Source organism: Lagopus muta, chromosome Z (genome assembly GCF_023343835.1).
Source record: "Lagopus muta isolate bLagMut1 chromosome Z, bLagMut1 primary, whole genome shotgun sequence".
NCBI classification, from domain to species: domain Eukaryota; kingdom Metazoa; phylum Chordata; class Aves; order Galliformes; family Phasianidae; genus Lagopus; species Lagopus muta.
Genome location: NC_064472.1, coordinates 32,527,310 through 32,550,880, shown reverse-complemented (window position 1 = coordinate 32,550,880; position 23,571 = coordinate 32,527,310). Strand labels below are relative to the sequence as shown.

Below are 23,571 nucleotides of genomic sequence, written 5' to 3'. Positions count from 1 at the left end.
AAACACGTTACTTTAAATACGTACATATATACTTACATACACTCACACATAGGCACACTTGCTTTACATTTTTATAGCCTATATATCACAACATTTCAGTGTCTTTGCTGCCAGTATGCACACAGATAAAAGAAAACATTAATGTGGATTAAGGTACTAAGAATTTATCAACATCAAACCACCAGTGTTTTGCCTTCTACCCTTCTGAACCGTAGTCAATAGATCTAAATATTTTACTGCACCCTGGCCAATTCATTGTTTGATGTTTAAAAACTCACCCAGAATCAAAGAAAATTTATTAAATTTGAGCCCCCAAATGAGATACTATTAGCTTTGAAAGTCAAGTTTAACTGCGATATTGATGATTCTCTTTTTTCTGTGACAATATTCACAAGGGAAATCCCTGTGTCAAAGTACAAAAGCAGATTGCTAATACTAGGGGGAAAAAAACAATGTATAAGCAATGGAGGTATAATACACACACAATACAGACAGTGGAAGTCCTTTTAACCCTATTAGTTTCAAACTCTCCATTTTAGTACTGGGGCCTGACAGTGAACAATAAAATACAAAAGCCGTTTTTTCAAATGGCTGAATTGAGGTAAGCATAAGCCATTAACACTACAGCATCAGAGAAATACTTATTAGCTCCTTAACGAGCATGATAAGAATCTTCACAAATTAAAAAATATAAGTAAAACTTTTTGTCTCTACTAATAGGTAGGTAGTGAGGAGTGATTCTTGTTATCCATGTGCAAACTGAGAAACAAAAAATGAAGCTGAAGCTTTCTCTGAAAAATTGCTCACAAAGTTTAGGTTCAGGGAAAGTGGTATGGAAATAGTAAGAACAAAAGACAAGCACAGGCTGTGCAAAAATCATTACACTGCTTCAATAAAGACAAAAACATCCTCCACTTGGCTACTAATTCAAGGAATGGAAAGACTTAATGGCCATGCCTACCCTGAATCACATTGGCTACGCCATATGTTATCTTCATTACGAACCAGAAAGATAAAGACAGGAGTTGGGAGATTGTTATTATTTCCTTAATCTCTAAGGAAGTAAGCATGATACTTACACATTTTACTATCAGGAAAATACAAGACTCTTATGGTGATTTTAATTTAAAAAACAAAGAAGAAAAACAAAACAAAAAAACCCTAACCTCTGCAGACTGTCAGGAAGAAAAATCTATGCAGCTGGACTATAAAAAACAAGTTTTAGGGCTTTTCTGCATTTATTTACTCCATTTTTTTCTGCACATAATATCTAAAGAAATAATATTTTACCTGAAAATGCTCCACTGGCTAGAGACTTAATGTTACAAACTAAAAAAAAATAATCAGGCCTACTGTAAGTTTGTAAAACCAGTTCTACTTTCCTGTTCTCCAAAAATGGATATAGAGAAAACGTGCATAAATCTATCTACATACAATGCTTGCATAGGTTTTGATCAGTTCTAGCTTTGTTAAATATTATTTGTCTGGGACACACAGAACTTGTTTGATATGGAGCACAGTTAGTACTGTGATGGTGGGCTGCTAAGTATGACCGCTAGATTTTTCAGTTTGAACATATATAAATAAAGATTAAAAATAGGAAAAATCACAAGTGGATTCAAGCAAGTCTACAACAGTATTCAAAACGTTTTAAAACAAATGAGCAAAGTGACTTATGACTGCATTTAACTTTTTAATTAATTAAGAGAACAACACAGAATACACCACCATGGCCACTCAATTTAAAATCAATAAAGTACTGATGAATTCAGATCAAAGCTGAAATTGAATAATAAACCAAAGTTACATTATTGACTGAATCAAAGGTGTAGAATTTGATGAACTAATTCTACATGTCCAAAAATGATGCTAAAAATTCTCTGCTGATCAAAGAGAGATTTATTTTTTTCTCTGCAGACCTTTTCTGTACCCACTGCTTTGTTTATCCTACGGCAAAGTTTGAGATGGAATGTCCAGTTATGCCAATAGAGACACAGTACAAAACATGAGCAAGCTGTAAATTGTATTAACGCATGCTTACACTTAGCCTGCTGTCTGACTAGTACAACAGATCACTGGTTCTAGACCTCATTTTGGGCCTAATTCAATGCTTTGTCACATTGAACAGAAAATATCTGGATGTAAACTTCACTGTGTGAGCAATACAGCAGAACCTTCTCTAAGTCCGAAGTTCACCAATTACAAATAAAAAAGAATTCACTGGTAGTAAAATACTTTGGGCTCATTATGCTTTTATTTCCTATTACTGCTCTAATAGCGTATTATCTGCAATTTAAGTGCTAGAACAAAAATCTAGAATGATGCAGTGATACAGTGATAGCATTGATAACGGCAAACAATGCTTCCATCTGCTTGGCTTTGACATGACAACGTTGCTGATGTAACAGAGGCAACAAATATGTTTTGCAAATCATTATAAAAGAGTGCCAGCAAAATGGTTTTTACCACACTGATAGTACACTGCGTGTGAAATATAAATAACAGAAAGGTTTTTGAATTCCTTTTTATAAAGCAAGGAGGCAGTTACAAAGCAAACCACATCAAACCGCAGTCTTTCAAACACGTGGCTGGTTTAGTCACATAAAGTCTGACCTCCCAGGCAGCATAAAACTGCACAAAACACAGACAAGTAAGTTACTATTGCAAGGATCATCCTTCATGGTAAAACATACCAAATTAATTTATTTATAACATAAAGTATTTTTATTTGTATACTATGTATAAGGACATGAGGATATTTCAGGGACCAAGGGTCATTTCAGAAGCTGAGATGCTGGCAGTGACAAGGCTGCACTGCTCAAGCTCAAGGCACTTTAAATCAAACACATGAGAACTATAAAACCACAGTTGAACTTACAAATTAAGAGCATGGATCAGATGAGAAGTGATGCCAGGAACTAACAATTAATTGAACTAAAAAAAGAAAAAAAGATCTAATTATTATTATTTTTTAAGGAGGCCAAAATACACCAAATCACAACAAATCTCTCTGAGACAGAAAACATACAAGATGAATGGGAAAAGGGCTGCAAGCTACAGTTGAATGAGTACTACTTGAATGTCCAACACAGCTAGATTTGAGCACTCACTGAAGATCAACAGTTTGCTGCATACTGTTTCACCAAAAAGAGGGAATACATCCTCTATTCCAAGTGTCCAACTTCTGCTGACAGTGGAAGAACTGGACAGCATCTGTACATAGCCTGATGCAGGTAGCCATATACGAATCTAATTATGTAGGCCACAATTAAAAATCAACAAAAGAATTCTGTGCTAACACACAGATTTAGTGATTCTCCTCTTTGATCCCTGCCATGCAAACCTGTATTTTATTACAGATTGTATTTTATTACAATTCAACCTGTTTCATAGATGGTGTTTTAATGAGCACAAATATCATTTGTGTAAGGGGTATGTATTTGCGTAAGGAGGTATGTATCTCATTAAGCAAATCTTTTCTTTTCCTTCCTGTGAGTCCAGTCAAGATTCTGGAAATTAATCTTCACAGTGGAAGATTACCTTCCAAACCTTACCTAGAAGCTCAGTTCAAGATTTCTCTTCTTACAGTACACAGACACTACAGCTTTGTTGAGTAAGATGTTAATTTGACCCAGAGACATTTATGCAAACGTTGACCATTGCACCTAAGCTTCACTATAGTTGCAGAATGTGCATTATAATACATCCCCTATAAATGGATTTGCAATGACCTTGGGCTGAAAATGAATCTATGTTTGGAGAAAATAATAGTTGATGTATTCAGTAATTCCACAATTCTGCAAACAAGGATTTTTTCCTTACTAAATGCACATACACAAAACTGTTCAGCCAATTCAGCCTTCAAAAGAAAAAAAGAAGGAAAAAAAAGATGAAAAATGTGCTCCGAAATTAGTTATTTAGATATGTTGAGAGTGAAAACAGTTAAGCACATGGATATGACATTCGGCAATGTCTTATCTTTAGTTTGTCAAGGATTTTAAATCCCTCTTGAGCTAGAGTACCATTTTTAGCTTGGCTAGGTCAGAATGACACTGAACAATATGAGTGATGACACACTAGACAGCTATATGGACAGAGTTGTCATCAGCAAGCCAGCTGTGCTAACACCTGTATGTCCCGCACAACTGATCTTTGGGAACAAGGATCAAGGAAGTCAGATCAGTAGGAGGGGAAACAAAAATAATTCATAAGACATTTAAATGAAAAGGTGTTAGCTGGAAATGGAGAAAAACTTATCTTTTTATTCTTTTCTTTTCCCTTGTAATGGGGAAATAATACCTTATTTCCTCCTATAAATTCTTCAGAGCAGTCATTCAGAACTGTAATTGCATGAACACATGCCATTGCTTCAGAAGGCTTGTGACACAGCCTGCTGAGGGCAACGGAGGACCACAGTGATAAATAAAACCTGAACACACACATACAAACATAAGCAGACTTCACTCAAAGCATGTAGGCACACTAGAACAAACAGCTCTGGAAATGAAATTCAGCAAAGGAAAAAAATCGTATTCAAACCTATCAAAAATAATTTTTACATCTTTTCTGAGACACCTAAATAATAATATGATGCACAGTTAGAGATTCTAGTTAACTCAGGAAAAAAAAAGGGGGGGCTGAAAATTATCTAAGTGGGCAACATTTATTAAAGTCTGATTGTGGCAGCCAACGTTAGCTCAATCCATTTGCAGTCTTCTTGCTGAAACTAACAACTAATGCTACTTACAGCTAATGTTATCACCAATGTTATTCACTTGTATATGGACTTAAGGCTACTGCAGATTAATTCCGTACAGGCCATAAAACAAGTATCATAAAAAAATGCATTTTATTACTACGGACCACATAAAAAATAAGGTTCTAATATTACTAACTTTCAACTGTTCCAACATCTCACCTAATTTCCAGCTGACTCTTTGCCATTTTATTTTTTTTTAATACATTGTATTTCTGGATAAAGAAAGCTGCTTTTTTTTTTTTTTTTTTTTTTCCCAACTGTTTGCACTGATGGGCCCAAGTCTCATGCCTGACCGTTCTACGGATATTTCAGAGAAGAGAACAGGCACAAGGAGCAGTGGTGAGGCAATGCAACACAGTGACTGCATGGAGGCAGTTCTGCCAACTGCCATACAACCTTCTCAACCAGCAGAAATGAAGTGCATTGCAGATGTGAAATGAAAAGGACTTTACTAACCAAGTGCAAAAATGAAAAAAACACACTGGGTAGGTGCTTTGATCCCAGAGTTGTGCCAGAATGTCAGAATGAGTGGGCTGCTATCAGGTATAGGGGAAAAAAAAAAACATTGGGAGGTTTTTTGTTGACTCATTATCACAGTTCATCAGCCTCACATAGAATAGCGGGTAAAAGTCCAAGCTGAGAAGACATGGTTTTTTATTAATCTGACAAAAAAGCCAAATACTAAGCATCTGGTGTTCTAGGCAGACTGAAAACTTTGCCAGCTCATAAAGCTCATCAAGACTTTTAACAGTTAAGAGTAGAAGGAGAAACACAAACAATTCCCGGGCTCTGTACAGGCTGACTCACTGGGATGACTTCCCAAGACAGTGTTTTGTATAGGCAGAAGTTCAGAGAAGAGGGGCTTAGGGAGGCAGAAGAAAAGGGAGGTTCAGCGCTGTATTTGTGTATAGCTGGCTCCTAGCCAGCATCAGTGGGAAGGTGAGGGGGAGCTCCATAGAAGAGTTCGGGGCTATCCCATACTGGATACAGACACATCTGGCTCATACCACTGCAGGGAATGGCAGAGCCCAGCAGCCAAAATATTGGAACCCCAGTTAAACTGTGTGGAAAAAAAACAACAAAACCATATGGGGGCACAAGGAAAAGAGTAAGAAGCAGCAGTGCAGCCACCAAAGACACTGAAGGACAGTGAGCATGTGTTCTACACACAAGGACAGATTCCCTAGCAGCTCACTGAGATGATTTGTGGGTTGTCCCCTGCTGCCCAATGGGAAACCACACAGGAACAGACGTCAACACTGCATCCATTGGCACTGGTGGATGTTTGATGAAGGAACTGCAGCCCACCATGAGCCCATGCTGGAGCAAGTTTCCCTGAAGGACTGTGGACCATGGAGAGGAAACTCACACTGGAGCAGTGAATAAATGTGAGAAGGAAGGAGAAGAAGAGAATTATGGAAGGCTTACCACAACCACCAGCCTCAGAGTAAAGATAGAGAAGCTGAGAATGAAATAGTGAAGTTGAATCTAAAGATTCAAAAAGAAGAGGAGCTGGGGGTGGATGCAGTCTTGCTTTAATTCATTTTGTCTTCTTTTTTCACTATCCAGACCTTCCTTTTTCACTACCCAAATCTATTTTAATCTGCGTTAATTAATAAATTAACTTTCCCTCAAGTCAGCTCTTTTGCCCACAGTAGTAAGCAATCTCTCTGCCTTTATCTCAACCCACAAGCTTTCTCACCCCATTCTCTCCCCATCCCATTAAGGGGGACAGAAAGCACATGGCTGGGTGGGGATCCACCAATAACATTCGAACTCAGAAGCTAAACAAAGGGAAGGCTAAAGATTTTAGCACAGACAGCATTAAATTATTTTTTTCTATGGATTGGATAACCATGACTAGTAAGTCATTAACTACTTACATTAAAAATTCTAATTAACATTTTTATTTTTAACAATTAACAGATTTAATGTCCATGACTGTGCTTTAAGAAAAAAATAATATTGATAGGAGTAAGCACAGAAGATGCTAGCAATGAAATAGTTCATCAAAAAAGCATAATACATATATTTAAAAAAAAAATAAAACACTTCTCATCATTATTTTTAGAGGAAATCTTCAAGAAACTGTTTGCTTTCCATACTTAAAAGAGGCCTCTATACAATTTACAAAATAAGGCATTAATATTTTTTTTTTCTTGTCTTGGTCAGAACTCTTTAAGAAAAAAATCTTTGTCTTTGAACTTCAGAAGAAGTTTCTTCCAGAATTTCTTCCAGAAGAACTCCTCCAACAAATTTCATTTACTGGCATCTTGCCTCCTTAAGCACCCAGTGTTTAACCTGTTCTATTTTAAAAAGTTCTTCAGTTTAATGCAATGTAATAGATCCTATGGACAAAAAAAAAAACAAACCAGTAATCTTTTTTTCCAAGCCTAAATTTTCAAAAAATTCAGCCAGCATCTTTTGCTAACAAAGCCAGAATTGAATCAAAATAGAATCAGATGATTAGGTCCCTTGTTTGCTCCTGGTGTTTTTTGTGAATTTGTTAAAATATTCACTTAATACTTGACTTTAATAAAATATTTTTAGGTGGTATAAAACAACAACAAAAAGGTTCTCAAATTTTAATGGTATCATGAGAATTCTTGTGCAAATAATCCCGCTCCCGGTGTCAGATGCATTTGTTGAGTCAAATATATGATACTAGATTTTCCATCCAGTCACATGGGGGCAGTAAATAATGTAAACGATCCCCTGTCTAGAGCAGTATTAGAACCAGGCACAGAGATCCTTTCCGCTTTGTTTGCTGAAGATTACATCCAAGTATATCCACCAACATTGGGCCTGGCACCTACACTGCTGCCTTCTGCAACTCTTTCAGTGACAGAGTACAATAAAGAATGAGGTTGCTTAATGGATATCAGTGTATGCCTTCTTACCCTGAGACTAAGTAAGATTACTGCAGATGTCTGTAAAATCCCTCTGAGCTCTATAAGCAAAAATTTAGTATTATGCATTGATAACACAGATCCTGCAGGTGATGCAGTGGAATTTTGTGGATATTTGCTCATGAATACATAAATGTAGAAATACCATAACGTTCAGTGTCCAACTCCCATAAAGGTATTTGCAGCTAATACTGATACTTTCTCAGCTCTAGATGATTCAGAAATTGATATCCTTTTTCTTTTGATTCACTTTTGAAAACGAATGCAATTCCCAGAATTTCAATAAGGAAAAAAAAAAAGAAAAACCCCTTTACTAGTATTTCATCTACTTCATCATGCTTTCATTTTTCACTCACTGTACGAAAACATTTAAGAACAACAAAGCAAGTTGGATAGGCTACACATAAGTCACGCTCATTACTGTTACATAATTAGATACCATTATGATATCAGATCTAAGTTTCAAATATTTCCCAAATGACGATCAATAATTTCCCTTTGTTCTTGTAGGAGAAATAATACATCAAATTACAACTGATTTACAATCAATTGTTTTATTTCCTGCTGAAAAGATCATCCTGACATTTGTAATTCTTATGTTTTCCTCATTCTTTAGGTTGACAAACCAGAAAAGATAAATTACTCTGCTATTCAATAATTAGTTATTTGGACCTAACAACTATGTACAATTCTAACAAACATGAAGAAATGAAAAGCATACATGGTAACTAAGTTTCTAAAAGAAAAATGAGGCTTTTTTAATGTATTGACTGCATTAGGAAGAACAGTATTATGTACACTGTCCTTAAGAAGACAGTGCAATCGTGCACTATCTTCTAAAGCAAAACATAAACTTTTAATTTAGAATAATAAATTGTCAAGGCAAGAACACTACACGTATACATCAGTGAAAAGAACACAGCACTTTCTGCACTACGTAGATTTCCCAAGCTTGAGAGAAACATGAAGGAGATGGAGACTCAAAAGAAAAAAATCACCTCTCAGCACTGTTTGGTGAAGCTAAAACACAAAAGCAGTTTAGGCGCTGTCACTTTTCATGAATGTTAAAAGAAAGAAAATTTTGAAAAGGGTATGTGAAAATTAAATTAACAACAGTTTTGGTGGACACGGGAACTAAAATAAAGAATAGATTCCCACGTTGCTGGGAATTCAAGATGTGATAAGGGAAATGAACACTCCAAGGTAATAAAAACTCTTTTTTTTGCTATGTGTTGCTCTGGACTAAGAACAATTACAAAACAACCAGCCACCACAGCTACAGTTAAAAACAACTCTGTCTCCTAAATAATTACATATTCAGCTTTGTCAAACCTTCAAAGAATACTATATCAGAGTAAAATAAAATCAGTCAAGGAGAATACTTAGGTAAATCAAAAAAAGGATTTTAAAAAAAACATTACTTATGATTTTGCAAATAGGTTAATACTTGCTATCTTTTCCTTGTTATACATACTATATACCAAAGATTAAAGCAGCATAACAAAGCCAAATATCTTATGAGCACCGTGTTTGTAACCACATACCTCAGCAGTGAGGTAACTCAGCAACTCAGGATCAACAGCCAACAGAAATATTGCTCAGTGATGGAGAAAAGGAAGGCGAATTTCATCACATTAATACTTACATAATAATAAGTTTAATATTGAAACAAAGCAATCTATATATATCAAACTTGCATTTTAACTTGCTAAATCTGAATACTTTTTGGAGCCAAAACAAGCTGGAGGTGGAAACTTGAAGCTGCTATTCAACTTCTGCATCCCTGCTTCCCTGAGAACAAGTAGCTTTAAAAGCTTGATGTGACTGGAAATACAAATGCAGTCAAAACACTTCAAATTCTTACCGTAAGAAGAGTGGTTTCCACAGATCTCATTTGATTAATGAACAATTCTCTGTCCCTGTTGTAAGAGAAAAAAAAAAGTAGTTAGTAAAACTGAAGTACTACTGATGTGTAAATTCATTTTCTGCTACTTTATAACAAAAATGTCTTTAAAAATAATTTTGACAGTTTTCAAACTATTATATTAGTGTCTCTCCTTTTAACTCCAGTACAAATCTTACAAAAATAGTTCATGGACTAATAGTCAACACATTTCCATATGGGAGATGCCTGTACTGTATGCAGAAGATTAAACTAGAATTTACAGGCATTTATTTACATATTATTCATTTGTATACCTGTAAATACATATCTTACATACCATATTTATAGGAATATCAATTAAAAGGGACCCCAGGCTCTAGTGGGATGAGATTACATTCTCTTTCTGAAGAATACTGTTGGATTACGTTTTTCATCAAGTATTCTTGTAGACAAGGAAAACAGACTTTTAGAAACCTGACCATCCCTTTCAACATCCCACTGGTCTTCTCCAGTCCACTCAAGGATCCTATCTTTAAGAAGCAAAAGTTCACATAATGAAATACTACTCATGCCTTTTTGCAGACTGGGGCTTAGGTAAGAATGACAGCTTTGAATAGTTACTCTGCCATAAAAAACCTAGCACTCTGAGAAATGTAGTTGCAGTTGCATAATATTAAGAAGAGTGGGCCATGGTGACCAACAAAGCACAAGACGAAATCAAATAGAATTCACACCAAATAAGTTGATACCCTGCTATTCCAGGACAGGCTTGCCAGCTAATTGAATATTTTGCTGTAACTCTTAGGAGCTCCTGAAGCTGAATTCAAAACCATGGTAGTGTTCTGCTTTCCTCATTTTACTGATTCATACTATCCAAAACAGCAAAAATAATAAAGCAGCAAGAAAAATAACATTGGCTATTACAATCCTAGTAAAGCTGTAACATAGATTTTTGCCCTTCCAGGATCTTATCTTTCTTCAGATTGGATTTACAAAGACATGCTACTGTTCCTTCTCAATTTTCCTCATTCATGTAGTGATTGCTTTGTCTGGGTAACATTGGTTCTAGAGAGCCAGTCCAACAGAATTAATGTTTAAATTGGTTAATGGTATGGAAATCAAACTATTCCTTGCATATTCTCAGGTATTCACAGTTTTGTGAAGAAAATCCCTGTGACTGTCCTTGAATTACTATCTCACTTTTTGGGAATAGTTAAACAACATCTTTACATAAAACTCTGACAATGTGTTTACAGCATAAAAAAAAAAGTTTAATAAAATGAATCTTTTTGCACCCCTACATGACAGAATCCAAAAGTCATTCATATATTTTTCAGTGCCTACAAGGGTAAGGAAAACTGGAACTGAACCACAGAACTAGTATTTATTATATTTAAATGTGGTTCATGAATGCAGAATGTGTTTTGTAACATAGCTTTTCTCTAGCAGAGACAGAGAAAGGGCTAATACTGTTGGGTTAGATGCTTACAGGCTCTCTTTTTACTAATGCTACTTCCTACTCCAGAAACAGAATTTCTGGCCACCACTGCAAGAAAATCAAAGAAGACGTTCTCAGAATGAGCCAGTCATCTTCCTATCCCTTAAGATTGTAGGAAAAAAAAACCAACAAAAAACTGAAAGACTCCCAGGAGCATGAAAATAAAAATGTATTGCTTACAGACAATCAGGTGGTGGAAAAGCTATTAAAGAAAGATTTTTCTGGACAAATACGAAGTCTATTTCATCCCTTCTACTGATATGTTCCAAAGTTAAAAAAATAACAATTAATGGTATGGGGACATTTTTGTATTCCATTATATTCAACTACTACGTACAGAAATAAAATGGTTTCCAAATTCTAAATGCCACACGAACGCTTTATACTATAGTATGTAACACAGGTTGTGACAGGGTGAAAAGAACCAAGTTTTCAAGACTAAAATCTTCTTCAGGTCAAATCTACTTTAACAGACTCATACTAAATATCACCCAGTATTTTCATTAGCTTGCTGAGCATTTCACCAAAAATCATAGCAATTACAGGATTTTATTCATACATAAAACACTTCAATCTTCTAAGCTATTGTTTTTAAGAAATTCAATACTTACATCTTGGGTATAATGAGAAATTTTAAACATTCAAATATTATCTTTTTATCTGATTACGTGACTCTACAAGGTTAGCAATAATCACATTAATGTAAGTGGTCAGTCTCTCTTGTAATATAAAAAAGCACAGGTTTTACACCTAAAACTAAAACTCCCTGAAAGCTGAAAGATCCACCCTCTCGTACAGATATGATCAGGTCCAAAATGAGTTTCAACTCCTTTGACAGCGAAGACCTGATACCTAGTTGATGTTTTTGTATGTCTTCTGAGCTAACTGTATCATTCTATAAAAAGATGATCTGGAAATGCAGAAAACTAGCAGTCATTTCCTAATTAAATGGTGTGGTAGAGCTCTACCAAAGAGACATTGTCAAATCAGTAACATAATTGGCAACCCAAAATATCTGTGCTATTCCAGGACTTAGAAATCAGAACACTTTTAGGAGCTAACTACAGAAAACATAAATCGGGCGTGTTGGATTAACAGTTTTCTTTTTAGAAAACTACCACTGAATTTCAAAGAGAGACAGATGTACTTTTGTTTTCTAGCATTACATTAGCCGGAGTTAAAACCCTGTGCATGAAAGTAAAAATTGATCTTTTGTCTGTTTTAAGTGATCTCCCCAAGGTCCCAGCGCTCACTTTGCTGCCATGCAGAGGGCACTCTCTGCATCATGGATGCTCTCTTTCAGTCGACGCTTGTCCTGCTCCAGCTGCGTAAGAAGTCTATTGAGCTGACGCAGAGATTGATCTTTTCTTCTCAGCTCCATCTTTGCCTCGGAGAGTCTCTGAAAGCAGACAGAAAGCAGAGTTACTTGTCAGGCCAAATAATTAACTTCAATTTATGCCATAGGCTATTAAACAAAGCGGAAAACAGACTGACTGTGAAGTATATTTGGACCATTAGATACTAAGGGTTTACAAATTCTGTAATAAAAACATTACTAGCTCACAACATACCTGTTTTCAGTACATTGCCTGTGTACAAATGTATTTTATAAAATAACATGATTTGTTGAGTAGTCTTGTATTTACAAATACTAGATCTAAATACAGTGGAAAGAATGCAGAGCACAGCATTAAGGAAACAGAATATGCTCAAACTTCAATTTAAAACAAGTATTAAATAAAAGAATTCACAAAAATACAATTTTGGTTTCTTTCATTCAAATATTCTGCATGATTTAGATAATCCAGTTCTCTGTTAGTGCACTAAGTACAGCTCTCCCAAAGTTCTTAATACCAAATCACTACTTCATGGTATATCTCTTGTTTCAACATGAGTTTTCCACATGCAAAATACTGTTTGTTGTTGCTTTGGCTGTTGTTTTCTTTTTTTTCCATTATGGCTTAGAATTAACATAACGTGATTTAAATCAATTCAGATTAATCCAACAGATGACAAATAGCACACAGAACTAATTAATACTGAGCCTGGCTAGCTGCTACTTCTTTCAGCTAGGATAAATCAATGCATTTTGAGACGGCAGTATTAATAACATGATTTCATATTTTGCTAAATGTCATCTTTTATATATAGTGACTTATTGTTGTTTTTTTTTTAGAAAGAAACTGTGGGGGCTGCTCTGAAAGTAATGCTTCCTTTTTATTATGTTGTCCCATAACATCAGAGGCAGATACTGATAAGGCAGTAGAAGTTGAATTTTCCCTCCAATATTCTATTACATTTTGCAGTCATGTGGCGGATGGCAGCAGATAAAATGGTATCTGACATGGAAGTGCATATGAAGCAAAGGTGTGCCACTGAATTCCTCCATGCAGAAAACATGGCACCCTCTGACATTCATCAACACATGTGAACGCTGATGGAGACCCAACAGTGGATGTGAGCACAGTGAAGCAGTGGGTGGGACTTTTCAGCAGTGGTATAAACAACATGAAAGACAAGCCATATTCTGGATGTCCAAGCATAGCCCGGAATGAAGAGCGTCTCAATCAGCTTATTCACATGAATCAATGGATTATGGCAAGGGAACTGAGTACAGAGCTGAATATTAACTTCAGTGCACTGGAAGCAAAGGTGGCAACACTGGACTGTCACAAAGTTTGCTCCCAATGGGTCCCACTAGTGTTTGCCGAGTAGGAAAAAGAACACCATACGCAATACCATGTCAAGATCTAATGAACCAATACAATGCTTAAGGTGACAGTTTTCTAGATCACATCGTCACCAGTGAGACAAGATGTGGTGTAACCACTGTGAACCAGAAGCAAAAGAGCAGTCCATGGAGTGGCAAAATGTGAATTCCCCAACAAAGAAGAAGTTCAAGACACAGCCCTCAGTGGATAAGGTGATGTGCACTGTCTTTTGGAATAGGAAGAGTGATCCTTCTGAATTTTCTGGAACCTGGATGAACTATCAACTGCTACTTAATGATGCTGACTATGTCAAAGGCTTGATCTTCCAGAGCCAGACCAGAGAAGACAACCTGTTTCTTGCAACGTGTTAACATAAGGCCCCATTTCAGTTTGAAGACCATGGAGCACACTGCCAATCTTGGTTGGACTGTCCTACCACACACACCATACAGTCCAAATTTGGAGCCTCCTGAATTCTATCTATTTGGGATGATAACAGATGGACTGCATAGTCCATATTCCTACCAACACCACCATCATTGCAGCTGTGACGCAGCAGGTCACCTCTGCTAGTGAAGATTTTTACATGAATGGCATACAAGCTCTAGTTCATTGCTGGTGAAAATGCATAGCTAATGGTACTCTGACTACGCCAAAAATCAGTGTCTTGTAGCTAAGAATTTGCTCTGTCAAAACATCACTGTTGAGCTCTTTGTATCTGTTGTAGTTTCCACGAAAATAAGTAGGAGGCATTACTTTTGGAGACACCTATGTAGATCGGAGCTCTCTAAACATTTGCTTAAGAATGCAAGTTTCCTCACAGATTCTAAAGAATCACAGAAAAACAGAGGAAACCGCAAAGTTGCAAGACTAAATTCTTGCACCTTGTTTCAAAATTTATGGACATCTTTTCTGCTGAAGTACTGAAGTTCTGCTGAAGTACTGCTACCAGAATCCTCTGTTCAGCAATTTACAAAATCCAGGCTGAGATCAATCTCTGCTGTAAGAAAGCTGAGGGAGCTGGTCTTGCTTAGCCTGGAGAAAAGAAGGCTGTGGGGTGACCTCATTGCAGCCTTTCAGTACCTAAAGGGAGCCTACAGACAGGAGGGGAATCAACTCTTTGAAAGGGTTGATAACTGCAGGACAAGGGGAATGGTTTTCAGTTGAGGGAGGGGAGATTTAGGCTGGATGTCAGGGGAAAATTCTTTACAGAGAGAGTGGTGAGGTGCTGGAACAGGCTGCCCAGAGAGGCTGTGGATGCCCCGTCCCTGAAGGTGTTCAAGGCCAGATTGGATGGGGCCCTGGGCAGTCTGGTCTAGTATTAGAAGTGGAGGTTGGTGGCCCTGCATGTGGCAGGGGGGTTGGAGATTCATGATCCTTCAGGTCCCTTCCAACCCTGGCCACTCTGTGATTCTGTGAACCCCAATCAGGAATTAATTTAAGAAATTCTAAAGTATGGAGATGTCTTGTTCAAGTTAATGCTGGTTGAATAAGTCTAGTATGCTTCTTATCTCATTAATTTCAACTAGATATCCTATTTTTCATTTAAAAAAAAAAGAAAAAAGAAAAAAAAAAAGATGAACACACAGATCTCATACTCCCATTGTATTATTAGCATAAACATATCCAAAACCAGAAACGACTCTGATGCCAGCAGTGACTATTAAAATCTTGTCTGAACAACTGTGTTTGCATATAGAATTTCAGAACGTTACCTTCTTCCATTTATCATGCTTACTGTTGATATATTTTTAGGCAAAATCAGCACTGAAGAAATACAGCTATAAATGCAGAGTCATGTCCCTCCCACTCATATTCCCATTTTTTTACAAACTGAAGGTATGGAGCATAGAACATGTCTGGTACCAATGCCTCACTTTCCCAGTGCCACTGAAAAAAAAAAAATAAATAAAGATGCAGTGGCAGTATTCAGCTCTTGTCTGCTCAGAAAATAATTCTGCTAATACTTTGACACAAGCAACTTTAGATGTAGAGGTTACTGGGGTGGAGCCTGGCTGTAAGATTCTAGTGATCTAATTGTCTGGAAAAATACAGGCCAATATGTACACGTTAGTAAGAGAGGATGCATATTAATTTTAGTTATTCTCCTGCAGGTACTGAAGAGTAGGCTGTTCCAGCACAGCTTACATCATGGACCACAGAAAACAAACAGGCCCATAATGTTTGAAAAGCCTGTGTGAGATGCTAAACTAACAGTGCTTATCAATTCCAAACACAGGACTATTAATGAGGCAGTAATATGAAGCACAGCTCTTGTAAAGCAAGATGCTGATGACAAAGGTATATAGAAATTATTAAATCAAAAATCTTACTGCTTTATTTTGAAAACTTTCAACATTATTTGGAGAAATCTCCAAAGGATTTCAATTCTATCTATCTTTGATACTGCAGTATCAAAGCAAACTGTAAACAGAACAGCTCCCCAAAAACACTACCAGTATTCACTTGAAACTCCTTGCTACTGTGGGTGAAGTCAAGCCGTAACAATTGCTCAAATACAGAATGGAATGTTCTAAAGTAATGGCTTGTAAGCCTCTCTTTTTTTCCTTCTTCAGATTGATCTAATTAAAACCCTTGATAAACTTTATGGACTCTAATATTTCCAGCTGAGTGACTGAAACCAAGAGGGTGTGCCTCAAGGCAGCAAGGCAACAATGATAAGCAGCAGGTTAGCCACTAATTTCTCAGCCAGGGTAGATTGTGAAAGTGCGATGTTCTGATATCCAAGAAAGTGTTCAGGAGAGAATAGGATAAATCAAGTTTAATAACTCTGCTCCTAATTGTTCCCTCAATGCTCCACTCTAATTACTTGGAGAACTCTCCTGACTGTCACCTGATATTAAGTTGTTGGAGGCTGAGTGTGGAGCAGCGAGATAATCAATAAACATTTAGTGGGGAGAAGAATGAAGATCCCGTTAAGCAGTGGGAACCAGCAGCACCCAAAGCCCTTCTGCTCATGAGAAAACCTATGGGAGAGCCATAGTGATTGCAAAGCAATAATCCAAAGCACTGTTTTTAGGCCTTGAGGCCTTTAGGCAACGGTACATTTGAGAAAAAAAGGTTAACACGGTCACCCTAATTACAGCCCATTTTCACATACTTCATATATAAGCGAAGACAAGCCAATTAGGTAGAAAGGAAGATAAGGGAAGTTTTATTTGTATACTAATTAAACCCCTGATGAAATTAAAGGAAAAACATACAGCTCTGTAATTGTGTCTGAGAAAGGTCACTTCAGGTTCAGTTATCAGAAAAGCACAGCCTTGAGATATTTCACTTAATCCACAATATAGCCCTTATTTTGCTCCCCAGGTCTTAGTATTTACAAAAATAAGAAAATTTCAAAACCTGATAGTGCATTTATCTTGAAATGTTTTCTGTGGACAATTACAATTGTTAGAAAGTTAAGGCTAAATACGATAACAGGGATGGAGGTTTTAAAAACCTACTTTAGAAACCTACTGTGCACGTAGTTTAGAGAAGATGCTGAGCTTTCACTTTCAAGCATAAGTGATTCTGAACTAACTTAGAAGACAAACTCCAATTTACTGACATTTCACAAAATGCCTGTTGTTCTTATAGTTCAGATGTTTAGGTATTCAGGTCCTCATTCTGATACCACTGCATTTCCTCTACAACCCAACAAAATCTATCAGTCGAGTTTTCATCAGAATCCTTAGAGGGCAATCTCTCTGGAGGAATTTTAGATTTGGGTTTCTTTTTCTCCATAAACACAGAAGGCAAAAACACTTGTTGATGATAATAGAATAACTGGTAGCAGTGCAGGAAAATCTCTTAGGGTGGAGCTGGCACTTCCACAAATAATTTTAATCATCTTTAGCTTTTCTTCTAAATCACAAAGATTACAAAAAGAAATATATAAAAAAAAAAAGAGTGCTAAACACTGTCATTCTTTAAAAAAAAAAACAAAAAAAAAAACTCCCACCTCTATTCCACAGTTAACAGATGGACAATTTATCCAGCTGAATGATAACTGCCATACAGCTTAAATTCACACAAAGCATGTGTGACATACTTACAGTGAGAGTATATTTTCTGAGACAAAAATATTTAGTACATTAGATTTATGTTGTGCTGACACAACACAGCACTACAAGACAAGAAAATATAACATATACATGTTATGAACTGATTTGTGAAATCAAATCAAAGATTTTCTCTTCAGGAAAAATTTTGTATGCAAATTTTCAATCTAGATTCAAAATTCTATGTATTTTTTAAAGACCTGTACATAAAAAACCTTCTGTAAATCAGTCCTACATACGTAATAAATAATTGTCCACAGTAAAAGAACACGAAGTTAAGCCAGCATCCATTTGTCTACTAGTATATACTTTACCATTGTCCATTTTGTCATAAAACGTAAGTCATACAAAGCATAATTTTTGAATGTCATTTTTTATCTCTCTTTTCTACAGCAAATCACTCATTTCTTTCTCAAGTGCAGACGTTAAAATTGAGTTTACACTTGGTGGGTGAGAAAGAATAGGCTGGTAAAAGCACATGGGAAAAAATAAAACAGAGCCTTACTGGATAGGAAGGCAGGAAAATAGCATTTGAAAATGAAGGAAATGAATTCTGAAAAACTAAATATTTATCCTCTCATTTTTTCCATTTGTACTTGGTTATAGAAAACATTTAACAGCATGAATCATGACTATACAAGCATTCTGACTTTTCTGGAGTCTGAAATGCACATTTAAACGGCTGATCTACAAGGGAGTAAAAGAATCCTCCTACTAAGGAAGAGATTTGACACATACAGGACATATCTTTCTATCACAATGTATAGAAAGAAGAGAGCTGATCAGAAAACTGACTGCTATACCAAGTTTGAGTACACTTGGGTTTTTTTTCTGTCCGATTTTTTTGTGCCTGCTTTCAGTTGTTTTGTTGCTTTTTGGAGATCAGTGATAAACAGTAAACAAACTGACACAGTATGGAATGGAAAGACAGTGAGCTGGATTAAAAACTGGCTGAACATCTGGGTCCAGAGTATGATGATCATTGGGATGATTTTGAAGGCCAGGAATTAGCAGTGTACCCCATGCATTAACACTGAGTCCAGTCATGTTTAGAATCTTTGTTAATAATTACACGGATGATAGCATGGAGTGCACCTGTAGCAAGTCTGTAGATAACATAAGACTGAGAGAAACAACTGATACACCAATGTTTCGTGCTGCCATGCAGAGGGACCTCAATATGCTGGAGAAATGGACTGACACAAATATAATGAAGTTCAGTAAGATGCCACAGGAATCTGAACTGTACTGGAGGCAGGCACCAGGACAGATTGGTGGCTACCAAGTTGAACATGAGCATGTTGCTGCTGAGAAGGTACCCAAGGTGATCCTCTCCTCTCAGCACTGGTGAGGTCACACCTGAAGTTCTAGGCTCCTCAGTACAGCAGAGAGACGAAGCTCCTGAAGAAAGTCCACTGAAGAACCACAAAGATAATGATGGGACTGGAGCTTCTCCCTTATGAGGAAAGGCAGAGAGACCTTGGACAGTTCAGCTAGCAGTGCTACCAAAAGGCAAGAACAGAATTGGTACGTTTAAGTATTGGAAAAGAGCAGAAAAGGATTTAATGGGAAAAAAACAAAACAACAACAACAACAAACAGAAGAAAGTACAGTGAAGTAAAAAAATGGAAGAACTCTCTATTTTTGTCCTGCAAAACTTCCCAAAAGGTCCGGGTAAATAGTAGCTCAAAGTAACAGTCAGAATAAAAGATGGAAGCATACAAAAATTTCTAGCCTGGAGGGGTCCAAATAATAGTGAGAAGCAACAGATCAACATGCCAGCTTTAACAGAAAATTTAACCTAACCAAATTTGGCTTCGTACCAGCACTCAGGCCACATATATTACAGACTTAAAATAAATGTTTTAAGTGTCTTCTTCCAATTCATTATTTTGCTTCACATATTCTACTAATACAAACAGTCCCTATTCTAATTAGTATATCATACTTTTGTCATCCATATTTTATTTTCTTTATCAACATGTCCTCCTGTTCTGTATCAGATACAAAGACATCTGCACATGTTATTTTCACCCACTAAAATCAAATACTATTACACAGTTATGATTGTAGGAGAACAATATCCCTTTCAAGAACAAAAATGAGAACTATTTTTATATGTCTATGTTTTGCTGGCCACAAGCATTGCAATCTCCACTATTCCTCTACCTTCTAGTCCTAGAAGAGCAGTCTGGGCAAATTTTATTTGCAAACAGGCAGTCTATTCAAGATGCTTAGTGGGTCTCCTTAATACAGTGGATATCATTCTGCTTTTGATCATTTTAGCAAATTCAATGCCTATTGGCAAATAAAATCTTCAGTGTAGTCTTTATCTCATCAAAGTCTACAGATAAGCTAGAGAAATCTTGCATCTCTGGAAAATCCCAACACAAAATGGACAAATGTATCAAAACTACTATACAAACCAAATTACATTAATTCAAACAACCTAGCTGAAGCTCAAATCAAAACAAAATTTCTATCTAAACTACTATTTGATCCAAGTCTTGTTAAAAGAAGTTTATAGCGAAGAAAAAAGAATACATGAAAAAGAACAACTAAGACATTGAGAAATACAAAGATTGATCTGAAAGTAATGCTTCCTATTTTATTATGTTGGCCCACAGTGTCAGAGGAAGATGGTGGTGGTATGGCAGTAAAGACTGGACCTTCCTGCAAATATTCTATTACATGTTGTTGCTGTGTGGCAGATGGCAGCAGAGGGGAAGTTTGACAAACTGACATCTGATATGGAATGAAGCAAAGGGGTGGAATTAAATTCCTCCATGCAGACAAAATGGCATCCACTGATATTCATCGATGCTTGCTGAACATTTCTAGAGACCAAACAGTGGATGTGAGCACAGTGAGGTGGTGGGCAGTGCGTTTCAGCAGTGGTGACAGCGACATAAAAGACAAGCCACATTCCAGGCAGTCAGGCACAGCTGTCACACCATGAAAAACATCGTTCTAGATGGCCATGAAGAATTTTACAAGTGCTGCATGCAGGTTCTTGTTTATCACTGGTGAAATGCAAAGCTAATGGTGGTGACCACACTGAAAACTAGTATTCTGTAGCTGTGAATTGGCTCTATCAAATAATATTATTGTGCTCTTTGTATCTGTCATTTCCATGGAAACAAATAAGAGACATTACTTTCAGAGCAACACACATTTACCAACAAACAAGATGGACTTAGGATATGCAACAGAAAACGAAACTCTGTAATACCAACATATTTATCTATTGACAATATGCTTCAGAGTGGCTGCAGTAGTGTCTTAGAACAGTTTGAAATGAACTCCATGTGTCTGCTGTGCTCTTGCGAAGAACTAACCTGAGGCTGACCACCCATGACATCCCTTCAATAACTAATGCTCTCACACACCCTTTAAACTCCTACAGCAAAAGAAACATGGGTGTATTCAAAAAGATATCTGAATGAGCTATGCCTGCTTTGCAGAAAAAGAGTGATTGTTTGATATTTTTTTTAACTTCTTTGCTGTTGAACCTTCAGTCTGACAGCAGCTATCTTTTTACATTGTTGGCATTCTAAGAAATAACATAGACGATGTGTCTTTTTAAGTACACGCAGAATGGAAGTGACTAAGCAGCTGACAGCTGACAAGGTGCGACATTACTTGACTTTGAAAGAATCCCATGTCACAAGGTAACAGAGGTAAGTGAGGCTACTGAGCAAAAGAGTAGCATGAATCAGCGCAACAATTTTAATAGATAGCTAACAAAACACTGGTGAATTAAGGGATTCTTTCAGACATATTTTCACATTTCTGACATAGATTTGGATCGACTGTGATTGTTCTACGTAAGAAAATCCTGTAAGACTAGAACACAAACAAAGCTAACAGCAGAAAGCTTTTCAGTATCATGAAAAGCCAAGTAATCATCTCAAAAAAACTCTAGAAATAAAATGTTCATGGAGGTGGCTCAAAAAATACTTCAAATATAGTTATGCTAGAAGATTTAGAATATGAAGAAATATTTCAATTAAAAAAGAATTAGTCAGGAAAATCATTCAATGGACTGGATGTGAAAAGATACACTTTTTCATTTTGTTAGAGATTTTTTCACACAAGTCATTTGAAAGTGTAGGTGCTCACATTCTGAAACTCAATGTCATTACCTAGGTACGTCTAGACAACAGTCCACTCTTCAACTGAAGCACAGCTCAGACACCTGAGCAGGTTCAGTTACCAAAAGCATTGTACCTGCAATAGCTCAGGATGGATACAGTATCTCAAACTGTAAGGGCTAATATTTCTGTGGAAGAATGCAGACTATTTCTCAAGGGAGTATCTTTTCTAATCATTTTTCAATTGCATTAGCTCAAAATGTTTACCACAGCATGACTGAAATTGTTTTTTGAAGTCAGTGGGCTGTATATGATGTATATGATGTATATGTATATGATAAATAAAGTTACCAAGAATTAAAAGAGCTTATTAATTTAAACATTGCAGCTATTCTTTAATAATTTCACACAATGACACTTCTACCAGAATGGAAATACTATGCTCAAAAGTTACACAGTTTCAAAGTAACTGAAACTAAATAAAACTTTGAAAGTTTTTATATAAAGTAATTGCAGAAGACAAAATGGCTGTATGTAGAATCACAAAATGGTTCAGATGGGAAGGGACTAAGATTTTCATGAGTTGTTCATACAAGCAAGGAAAAGCATCAGTGTTAAAATGTGTTAGTTTGGTGCAGTAATGCATTTGAAAAAAAAATCTAAGTTGGAAAACCATCTCAAATGAGGGACAATCTTTTGAATATCAAGATTCCCCTATATTCAGCACGCGTGAGGCCGCACCTCGAGTACTGTGTCCAGTTTTGGGCCTCTCACTGCAAGAAAGATATTGAGGCCCTGGAACGTGTTCAAAGAAGGGCAACGAAGCTGGTGAGGGGTCTGGAACACAGGCCATATGAGGAGAGGCTGAAGGAGCTGGGAATGTTCAGCCTGGAGAAGAGGAGGCTCAGGGGAGACCTTATTGCTCTCTATAACTTCCTGAAGGGAGGTTGTAGTGAGCTAGGGGTCGGCCTCTTCTCTCGTGTCATTAGTGATAGGACCAGGGGAAATGGTTTCAAGCTATGCCAGGGGAGATTCAGGCTGGACATGAGGAAGTATTACTTTTCAGAAAGGGTGGTCAGGCACTGGAATGGACTGCCCAGGGAGGTGGTGGAGTCACCGAGCCTGGGGGTGTTCAAGGAAAGACTGGATGTTGCGTTGAGGGACATGGTTTAGTGGGAGCTATTGGGAATAGGTGAACGGTTGGACTGGGTGATCTTTTAGGTCTTTTCCAACCTTAGTGATTCTATGATTCTATGATTCATTCGGCCAGCCAGACATACCCTAATCCAATCACAGATAACAATGAAACTCCACTTCTAAACAATATTTTGGAGAATGCTAATATGCAAAACAAAATTTATGCACATGACAATTTACAAATTCGTTTTGTCTTCTGAGCTAAGTGAATTATGTCATTATTAGTAGAAAGCTGCAGAGAAAGACTATAGTAACTCAACACAACCTAATCAAAGACACTTTTAGAAAAGCTTGGGCTTAATCAATCCGAGTTCATATAGATTTTTTTTAATGGATGTTTAGGTGACTATAAATTTTTGGAATTACTTGGTTGGTGATATGACTATGATCATTCATTTCTCATTCACCTCTGACGTACTGCCTCCTTACTCTCAACTGATTCACTTGCACA

The 23,571-nt window shown here is 36.7% G+C and overlaps 1 protein-coding gene across 14 annotated transcripts in view; it reads right to left on the bottom strand.

The window, feature by feature from the left end:
- The window catches only part of CCDC171 (coiled-coil domain containing 171), a 217,685-nt gene that overhangs the window by 99,236 nt on the left and 94,878 nt on the right, over positions 1-23,571 (bottom strand). For all 14 annotated transcript variants that reach the window (XR_007373821.1, XR_007373820.1, XR_007373822.1 and 11 more), the window contains 2 exons: positions 12,305-12,450; positions 9,533-9,587 (listed from right to left, as the gene is read on the bottom strand). Coding sequence is in view for 8 of the 14 variants with exons in the window: in XM_048930579.1 (XP_048786536.1) it covers positions 9,533-9,587; positions 12,305-12,450 (201 nt within the window). In the remaining 6 variants the exon portion in view is untranslated. The remainder of the gene's footprint in view (positions 1-9,532; positions 9,588-12,304; positions 12,451-23,571) is intronic.